The 10,419-nt window shown below is 48.6% G+C and overlaps 1 protein-coding gene across 1 annotated transcript in view; it reads right to left on the bottom strand.

Annotated features, from left to right (window-relative positions):
• Positions 1-1,213: 1,213 nt before the first annotated feature.
• The window catches only part of SMC1B (structural maintenance of chromosomes 1B), a gene marked incomplete at both ends in the record, with an annotated part of 76,085 nt that continues 66,879 nt past the window's right edge, over positions 1,214-10,419 (bottom strand). The window contains 6 exons of the mRNA XM_080811769.1: positions 1,214-1,315; positions 2,493-2,603; positions 5,005-5,074; positions 6,901-7,052; positions 8,068-8,222; positions 9,062-9,218. Coding sequence (XP_080667895.1) covers positions 1,214-1,315; positions 2,493-2,603; positions 5,005-5,074; positions 6,901-7,052; positions 8,068-8,222; positions 9,062-9,218 — 747 coding nt within the window. The remainder of the gene's footprint in view (positions 1,316-2,492; positions 2,604-5,004; positions 5,075-6,900; positions 7,053-8,067; positions 8,223-9,061; positions 9,219-10,419) is intronic.

The following is a 10,419-nucleotide window of genomic DNA, read 5'->3' as shown; positions in this document are numbered from 1 at the left end:
GGCAGAGGAAGTCCGTGATTTCGAGGGTGCTGCCGATGTTTTCTTAAGAAAGGAACAGAAGATAGCTGGAGCGGCTTCTGCTATCTGCAGCTGATAGAGCTGGGCAGGGGGAGGGCAGGAAGCATCTCTGTGGCTTCGGTCCGCTTGCTGGGCACAGAGTGCCCTTCGCTGGCGTGAAGCAGTGAGTGGTGTTCCCACGTGAGGGCCTTATTTCTTCAGGTGCCTCCTGTCAGCACCTCAGAATTTCTTTTTAATTCCATTTTGTGTTGCTTTTTATGTTTACATATTTACAAACTCTTGTGTCGAGGGGTGACTTTCAGTAAATGGCAGTGAGGGAGCTACTCTGCTAGATACTAAGTTTTATTCCATTTTGAAATGGAAATGTTATTGAAAATGCAGCAACTTCGTTTCCTCCCCATAACAACGTACGTAAGTAGTCAGTTGTTAGTTACTGGGGAAAGCCTGTGTTCTTCAGTATTTTGTTAAGAGAAATCAGAGAAATTTAGATTTCACTAAAGCAGACATAATTTAGTTTCACCTTGAAATAGTTTTGTTTCGGGGCGCCTGGGTGTCTCAGTGGGTTAAAGCCTCTGCCTTTGGCTCAGGTCATGATCTCAGGGTCCTGGGATCAAGCCCCGCATCGGGCTCTCTGCTCAGCGGGGAGCCTTCTTCCCCCTCCACCCCCTGCCTGCTACTCTGCCTACTTGTGATCTCTCTGTCAAATAAATAAATAAAAAATCTTTAAAAAAATAGTTTTGTTTCTGAAATTGTAGATTGGAAACGTTTAAAATTAGAATATTCTTTATTGGTATTTTCAATATTGATAACATCCTCTGAAATAACTTCTATAAAACACAGGCTCGATGCCCTAGAATTAGTATACTTGAGAACCAAGAGTTTGCCTTAAAGATTACTTAAATATACAAGGCAAGACCTGAGCGAAAATAATGCAGAATTCAACATTTTTCTGACTGGCTTTCAAAATGGCAGTTGAAATTATGGCACAAAATTGTACCTTTTTTTTAAAACCTATGCAATGCTAACTCCTAAAAAACTTGACCCACGGGGAAGGGCCCTGAACTTGGATGGAAGCAAGCTCCGGCATCTCGTAGGCTGCAGTGGCACACAGGCCACTCGACTGCTCCCACATGGACGAAGCACTGGTGACCCTGACCTGCCAGACTGTCCTGTTGGCTCAGGGTCACTTGCGGTCTTAAAGCAACTCTCGGTTTCTTTTGCTGCTTTCCCGGCCTTCGGTGTCTGGATACTGAGAAAGATCCAGGGTCAAAACTCTGCTGAACATGCAGTCATCGTGCTGAATGAGAGAGGACAGGGGAGAGTCAGCTCTCTGCTCAGGGACAAAGTGTCATCAAACATCAAGGAAGGGCCACTAGGGAGCCTGGATTTGCACTTAAAGAGGGGCCCTTTTAGAGCCACTGGTCTCCAGTTACGTGAGCTTCATGCCTGTGCACATGCCAGCCCAGGGTACGCCCCTGGCTCACGGAGTGCTGTGAGTGAGGGGCTGCGGACAAACAGCGGCTCAGGAGGGACGCCGGCAGCGGGCACAGGCGTCCCACTGGCTAAGGACACGCGCCGCTGCAGGGGCGGGCGCTCGCTCCACCTCACCACACTTCCGCACACCTTGCCCTCACCTGCCTCCCTGACCCAGATGCCCCAGACCCCTTCTCTGAGCCTGGAATGGTGTGGAAGCCCCAGTCCCAGCCAGCGGCCCGGGGCTGACTCCTCACCAGGAGCGTCTGCCGTGTGCACGCGCGGCGCCCATGGGAGTAAGCGCTTGGCCTCGCTCAGCTGCCTTTGCCGGTCTGATTTACAGAGCCCCAGCCCCAGAGAACCGACGATGGGCAGAGGAAAAAGACCCTTTTTGCTCTCCTGCGCTGGTATGAGAATTTCCAGCCGCCCCTAACGTCTTGGAGGTTAATTTTTATCTTCGTTTAAATGAAAACTCAGGAAGTCAAGTGTCCCCAGACCGAACGATCTGAATTTCCCGAGCTGACGGAGCAGCTCAGTTCGGGGAGGAGGTGAAGAAAGGTGAATTCTGAGTCACTAGACAACCTGGAATGTCTGATCAATTTGTTCTTTCCTCTGGTCCTTTTAAAAGCTAAACGGGTCCTTTAGTGCTGCCCACAATGCATTTGTTTTGCCTGAAACATTCAAACATTGGGAAACATGAAACAGAGTATTAGTATTTGCTGGGTATGTTAGCGGGCACCTTAACAAAGCTATCCTACTATTCTGCAAGTTTGGATGTGCCTTTTCACTTGAAGCCTATCTTAAAAATATCTGTGTACTGCCATAGAAAAAACCGAGTTTTAAAAATCTTATTTGGTTTAAAAAAATCACTTAAGCCAGGCTATTTATCAGCCGTGGCAATGTGGAAATCAAACCGTATCTCCAGACTGCACTGGTATGCGTGGTGAGGTGTCGGGAAGTCACCGAGGGATGCCTCTCCTCTCCCCATTGCTGGTCTTTACCTCTGGATAGACGCCGATGAGCGCATCGGCTTGGGAGTAGAACTCCTCCTTTAGGGAAATGACGATCATCTGAAACTGTTCTTGACTCTGCTCTTTGATGTAACTTGAGACCTGAGGGAACAAAAAGCCCACACTGCACCAGCAGGGAAAGGCCTCGTTGCTGGGCCCCCGGACGGTCACTGTGCCTATCTCCAGCTTGGCCCGTGGGGGGTGACAAGGCACCTACTTGCCCTTCCGGTACTCAGTAAAATCCACTATGGAAATAATTCAGATTCTAAAGTAAGAGGTTAGTAAAAATCTTGTTAGTTAAAAACTTATTAAATCTATCATCTAAAACACCAAGAATATTTTTTAAGAACAGAGCTCTAATTTAAGAGACCATCCGGTGAAAATGCAGTTAGCGTTCCTAACTAAAACTGCCGCCCAGACGCTCTGTGTGGGTGCGGACGGACTGGTATTTAAACTTCCAATTTCCTGTGGCGGGAAAGCCAGGAGTGGGAAAAATGGCAATTATATATGTATTCATGACCATAATCTAATTGTTTGGTTAGAGTTGAACTCAGTGGCTCCTTCAGGAAGCTCGAATCCAAGTCACGAGAATAAGAACAAAGCGGGCTCTGGACGGAAATGTCTTGTTGAACAAACTACTCAGAACCCCGAGAAAGATGGGGAAGAACTTGGCCACAGTTTCACAGATGTCTGCCAACTTCCAGCAGGTGTCTGCAGGGCCACAAGGGCTCTTCTCCGTCTGTGTCAGTCCTGACTGCACCAAGGCGGTAAGGACGCGGCCCTGGAAGCAGGCACGGCAGCCCCGGGCAGGGAATGAGTCACTAGCCCAGGTGAGTGAGGGAGGGGAGACCGCCCTTGGCTAAGAGGCTGGGTCCACAAGGCAGAAGGAACTCCATCCGGCATTTGAGGCGAGGGGAGCAACTAGGATGCGGGACTGCGACGTCCCGGGATGCTGACGCGAGTGGAAGTTGAGGCAGAAGGCACACGTTTGGCCTGGAGAGTTACCTGCGGTAAACGGGGGCACCCGGACCCTGGGAAGGAGGGGGAGCTACTTCCGGTCTGCCCGTCCTACGTCTGCTCATACTCAGGGCAGTAGAGTGGCCAGGAGGGTAAACCTCAAGGGAAGACTGAAAGTTAAAAGGTTTTTAATACAGAGGATGGCTGCCAACCGAAAAGCCTTAAGAGTCCCTGGAGATGGCGGTGATACAAACATCTCCATTTTGCTAGAAGACGCAGCTACCTTAAAAGAAGCAGTCCACAAAAACAGATCCCCACCCCAGCACACACAGTGTGGGTACGAAGTGCCTGGAGCGCCCTCTTGCAGATTTCTCCCACAGGAGTCAGGCCATTGACTCCAATTAGCTTATGCACACTGGCTGGCATTCAAGAGAAACAGATTTTCTCTTGCCCCATGTCTCCCTTCCCTGGTCACCCTGAAGCCTCGTGGGTCCCAGAAGGTGGCTCTGTAGTGTCCTCTACAAGGTTCAAGGGACTGGGGATCAGTTTTCTAAATTTTGTGACTGTGGAGCTGACAGGCTATCCTCAGGTGCTCAGTGCCCCGTGTGGGAAGCAGGGGCCAGGAGAAATCCGGGTCGGAGGAGGACAGCCCGAGCGGCGCCGGGGAAGGCAGGCCCCTCCCGGCAGACTCCGCAGACGGAGAGAGCACGTGGGTGCCCGGGGTGGCCCCGGGCACTTCGACACTGTTCTGAGAAGGACTCCTTAGCCAAGCTCACAAGACTAAGGTATACAGCAGGACGCCAGCTTTCACCGGGCCTGGACTCAGAACCAGAGTCCAACTGACGCATCCCCAAAATGACGGCCCAGGCAGGACCATGAGACCAGAGTCTGCGGGCCGGAGCTATCCTGTCACTCGATAGCCACGGACTGGGCACTTTCCAGCGACCGACTCTGGCCTTTGGTTGGGCTTCCATGACTGACTCCGTTCGCGTGTCAGTCACAGTGGAGGCAGGTGGCTTCGGTGTTGCCCTCTTTCGGGGGTCTTTCTAGATCTACGCGGTCATCTTCAAGATGGCTGACCTTCACTTGAACCCCGAAGAGTTAAACTGTTTCCTTAGTTCCCTCATCTCAAATACTGAGAACAGGATCCTGAGTACAACAGTTGGATAAGTTTTAATAAATTCAAGGGGGGGACAGAATTTTGGGCTTCGTTAAACAACTGATTTGGTCCTATTTGTCACAGGGCCTCTGGGTGATCCTCTAGGTCTCAATATCTATGTGGGGACAAGTTACCCACTGCAATGCTGTGGATTCAGTATAACAATCCTCCTCTGACTCCCTATTTTGATTCCCCAATAATTCATTGAGGGTCCCCTAAACCTCGAATGAAAACTACTGCCCCCAATTTTTAGATACTTAGATTTGATTTTTAATCAGCAATTATCCAACAAACCATGTGTGTTCAGGGTAAACCGTCTTTCTGACCAGACCGTGATCCTCGAGTGGTACATGACCTACTGGAAGTTAAAAGCAGAAAGAAACTGACCTTGCCAATGTTCGTGTTGTCCAGAGCCGCATCTACTTCGTCTAACACAAAGAATGGAGCGGGCCGGAAACTGCAACGAGAGAACCGCCCAGTAAGCTATGGCTTCCTACTATGAGGGTTAGTGGTATTCAGAGAAAATAAGATAACATTGTCTTGGATGCTTTAGCCTCAGTCACCAAGGACCCCGACGATGCTAAATCGAATGTGCAACACCCGGTCCGCTTTTCCCGTGACTGTCGCGGTGGCATCTGGGGCTGCCCCCCCGGTCCGTGGCTCTGGCGTCAAGGATGACTGTCTACTCCCCTGACATGACCCCTTGCTCCTTCCATCTCTTCCGCCAACTCCTCTCCGTGCGGTGCCCTTGGGCTGTTTACCTGCTGGTTAGCTTCCCTGGTGACTTCCTCTCCTCTCAGGGTATCGATACCATCCACGTATGACGGCTCCCACGCCTGCCTCCCACGGCCCGCGGCCTACTCCACAGCTCCGTGTGGATGTCTAATAAACAGCTCAAGCTCATCCCAAACCCCGCTCCTCACCTGGCCCTTCAGACCTACTTCCTCCCGGGGTCTTCCCACTCTAGTTGATGAGGGGTCATCCTTGCTGCGTCCTTCACACCCCACACCTTGTCTGCTCGCCTCTGCTCTCACCCTGGTGCGGCCTACCCTCATCTTCCACCTGGACTGCTACAGCAGCTTCCGAGCCCCGTGCCTGCCACTGCTGTACACAGTCTATTCGCTACCGATGCCAGGTTCTCTCTGGCCTCAGGACATTTGCACTTGCTGTTCTTCATGTCTAGAACATTCTTCTCATAGCTATCTGCAAGACTTGCTCCCTTCATTCCTTCAAGTCTTTGTACCAGCATTGCCTTCTCAAACCGGCCTTCCCAGGTGACTCTTTAATACTGCAAACCCTACATTGCTACTGCTACTCAGGGCCTCCATTCCCTACTTTGTTTCTTCTCTGTAGCATCTGTTACTTCCCAATAGTCTCTGTGTTAGAGAATTAGTTTACTGATCTATCTCCTCATTTGTCTTCCCCAATAAAAATGGAGTCTCTGCGAGGCAAAGATTTTGTTCTGTTCACTGCTGTCTCTCCAAAGCCTACACCAGCACTTGACACACAGTAGATATGTAGTATCTGTTGAATAAACAGAGGGCAGTGACAGCTGGTACTAGCTCTGTTCTGCTGAGACTTGCTCAGAACAGGCTCATGGTTTGATTCCTGCTGCCTGCTCTCCCCAGGGTCTGCTGGCTTTAATGCTATTGTCTGTGCCCGTCCTGTAATGGCCTCTTCTTTATCCTTGGGAGCAGTAACGAGCAGCTGGAGAACTTAGGTTAATCTTCCTGGTCACGGAAGCAGAGAGGCGGCATCACGGGCACCTAGATCTTCATCTAAGGATTTGCATGTTGCAAGTCAGTTGCCCTAATTTTAGCTAATCTTTTGATTTACTTCACCAACTGCCACCACGACTAGTGGAAATGAGGAGGTTAAACATTGTTTTCAGAGGAAATGCTTCACTTAACATGCTCCACATAAACACAGGTCTCTGAATAGGCGCTAGGAAAACAATATACAGGTCGGGAGTTTTTGTTCCCTTTCGGTTTGTTGTCAACTGTTGGCAATCCTGATGTCACATCTGGCTGTCAGTATTTTTTTCTTTCTTTTCTGTAAAGCTGGAATATAAGTAGCTACTGGTAATTACAGAGATTTAATGAAACTCTGTCGAAGACTGAATTGTGTGTTTGATTTGCAGTCTAAATTATTATAGGCCTAAAACAAGCCTGAATGTTGTCTGGCTCAGTGAAGCAGCTTTGTATCACATATGCTAAAACACCTTCCGTAGAAGGGTCCGTTTTGTTTCTGCCCTGATGCAGAATCAGGTCACTGGGACCTTACCTGTGCACGGCAAACAGGAGGGCTAACGCGGCCACGCACTTTTCTCCCCCTGACAGATTGTCCATTGGCATGAACCGTTTGCCCGGAGCCACGCAGTTATAGCTAATTCCCTCTAGGTAAGGCTCTTCTGGGTTCTCTGGGCTAAGAAATGCCTGAAAGACAGGTTATTTATTGAGCAAAATCAGAAAAGGCATTAGTAAATTTCAACTTCAGAAACTGCAACAGAGTTTGTAAAATATCCTGCTGGTTCGGTTTTCCTCCATTGTGATGGCAAAACCCCGGTGCCTGCGGCTCGTGTACGGAGCTGGCTCTACAGTGTAGTCACAGGGAACAGGGCTGCTGGGTGGGGAGCAGAGGGAAAACATGCTCACACACATGAAGGATCAGGCCTCCCCACAGGCCTGCCACGCAGACCTCAGCAGCACGCGCCACGATGTGACAAAAACAGTCTCATTCAGTGCACTTGGGGCCCGTTCACCAGCCACTTACTGAACACCTACTGTGGGCCAGGTACTGTGGCTACAGAGATGAACCCAGGAGTTATTGGGTTTATTTCAGTCTTGCTTTACTGAAAATAAGTAACTATTTTTGGCTAAAATTCTAAATATATGATCCAGAATCAATTTTCAGCCATAGAAGAACACCCCGAGAAAGGTAAAAGCAGGTGTGGCAGACCCAGTAGACACTCTGAGTCCACATTCAGTGCCACAGGCTCTGCCCCGGGACCAACCGTGGAATGGGCAAGGGTTCTAGCAAAGAGACTATGGATACAATCCTGCATTTGGTTCTTTCCTTCTCCTGGCCGCAGGTCAGCCGTCTCCCAAGACACTCTATGTTATATGTCCCTTCACTATAGAGACCGCTGACCGTTCCATAAAATCAAGTTACCAGACAGCAGAACTGCAGAGAATCTGGAAACTAAACGACCTAAGCCCTCTTTTAGATGCAGAGATGGGCCCGGAGAGATTCTGCCTTGTCCAGGCTAGCCAGCGGTAGAACGAATGGGATCTAGAACACACACAGTTACTATGGTAACCGATCTTCTGGAGCTGACTTTGCTCCGGAAGTGGGTCACTCAGATGATGTGACAGACATTTATTTCCCGCCAGAAAAAAACCACCAGCAACACAAAGTTCCCAGTAACATCGGTGGGTGAAAAATACATACTTGGGCACTGACGTTTCTGCAGAGCTTCTTGTAGATTTGATCGATTGAGATCGAGACGTGCTCAAAACACTGGCTGAAAAGGTCGTATCTCCTTTTTTTCACCTGTTCAAACTCTTGCCTACACATTCTGGCTTCCTTTCTGCTGGCCTCAAAAGCTAAGAGAAAAATCAATGTTCTTTATTTTGAAGACCACTGAGGGGCTGGCTCCTCTTAGTTCAATTTTAAAGCATAAAATATTCTATTATTGTTAATTTTCTTTTAAGATTTTGAGAGAAAGCACACAAGCAGGGGGAACAGTGGGGAGAGGGTGAAGCAGGCTCCTTGCTGAGCAGAGAGCCCGATGCGGGGCTTGATCCCAGGACCCCGGGATCATGACCTGAGCCGAAGGCAGGTGCTTAACAGACTGAGCCACCCAGGCATCCCGAAAGCACAGAATATTTTTAAAAACTGGATTTTGAATTTGGTTGTCTTGAGTAAAATCTACCTTTAAAATACCCTAATTGTTATTAATTCCAAGAACATGGCTCTTAAAATTGATGAGCCCTTTTCCTGGTAGGGCTAATTTTAAGATAATAATGACAAATTCTGAAACAGTATCTAATATGACCATCCTGCTCATATAAAAAAAAAATACCTGTTCTAAAATAACCAATACACCTGAGGTGCCTGGGTAGCTCAGCTGGCTAAGCGTCTGACTCTTGGTTTCGGCTCAGGTTAATTTCAGGGTCATGAGCTTGAGCCCGCATGGGGGTGGGGGGGCATTCTCTATCTCGAATAAATAAATCTTTAAAAAAATAACTAATACACTTGTTTTTAAGTTAAAGCAGAACACTTTCAAGAAGGAAGCAGTGCATATTACAAGTGTACATTACTATAAGACAACAGAGGAAGATATACAATACAAATAAATAAAGCTAGATAAAAATAAAGCTACAGTTGCTATAAGTGTTACTGAGATCCAAACCCATCACACCCAGCTATAGCTCAGGCTCACCGTCTGTGGATTCCTGAAACTTGTCTCGGACAGTCTTCAGGTTCTCCAGGGCTCGCAGGTTTGGGGCCGCCGTCTTCAGCAGGATGTCTTCCTGGGACGCCACCTGCTGCAGCAGGAGCCTCAGGCGGGCCTCCACCTCCTTATCAGTTTGTAAGGCCTGTTACCGGGCAAGGAACAGGGATTAGCTTGCCCTTCCAAACTGCTGAGTAATTAGGGCCCTTCAGGATCCAGCCCCTGCCTCCCTCCCGCTACACCCACGCCTTCCCTCGCTGGAAGCCCTCGGGGTCTGAACCGCACTAGCGCTCGCAGTTCAAGGTGCCCCTCGCCCGGACCACGCTTCCCTTCCGCACTTCCTGGTCTGGCTAAAGGGCAACAATTCACATAGTACCTTCGCTTACTCACTCATTACAAAATACTGACCATTTACTATGTCTGAGACATTCAGTGATGAAAACTGCTCTGGCCTTGCCCTTAGAGAGCTCACAGGGAGGTCAGACATACACACGGGCATTGACAAGCGCGTGAGATGTTCTGACCGGCAAAAGCACAGGTACCACGAGGCAGGGAGAAGGGATCTAGCCCACGAGGACGGGTCGAGGAAGCTAAACCAGAACAATGGATAGAGCCTGAGTAAGGAGGGAAGGGGAAAAGTAGTGCTGGCCTGATTTTCCAGGAAAGCCTTCTTGCCCTCCCAGGATCTTTAATTTATATATGATAAAGGTGATGTTTTAAGTCATTGAGAAGAGAATTCCTTGAAAAATGTTGCATAAACTGGCTCTGTAGGTAACTTCTTAAAAGCAGACTCTTACCTTTTACCATATGCCAAAATAAATTTCAGATGAATTAAATAGGTAATAAGAGCAAAACCATGAACAGGAAGAATATTTATAAATATTTACTCAGTAATAATGTGGGGAAGGATTTTCTAAAGTGAAAGCACAAAATAGATATAGAAAAGACAAAGCTTTTTTCTGATTGCCTAAAAATAACATAAACACAGTCCAAGAGCCCAGTGAATAACCAATATTAACCCAAGAGCACAACATATATTAAGAACGTGAAATTAAAAGATGTGGGTATTGCTACTTGCTATCCACACTCTACTCCCTCCTTTCTCACGGAGCCTGTGTTTGACCATTTCTCCCTCAGGCTCCCACTGTAGCTGGGGGTGGGGGGCCCTGCTTGATGTAAGCCTAGACCACCCCGTGCCCAGAGCTTTTGGTCGGGAATGAACATGTGGTCCAGTTCAGGACACTGAGATGCGGACACAGTTCCTAGAGGTCTGTCGGACAAGCCCTCCTCTGCTTTTAAGAACATGTCACTATAAAGGCAGCCTGTCTCTTCCCTGAAGGTTATGA

The sequence above is a fragment of the Martes martes genome (assembly GCF_963455335.1).
Source record: "Martes martes genome assembly, chromosome: 8".
NCBI lineage: Eukaryota > Metazoa > Chordata > Mammalia > Carnivora > Mustelidae > Martes > Martes martes.
The sequence above is the reverse complement of the archived record's forward strand: the minus strand, read 5'-3'. Positions and strand labels throughout refer to the sequence as shown.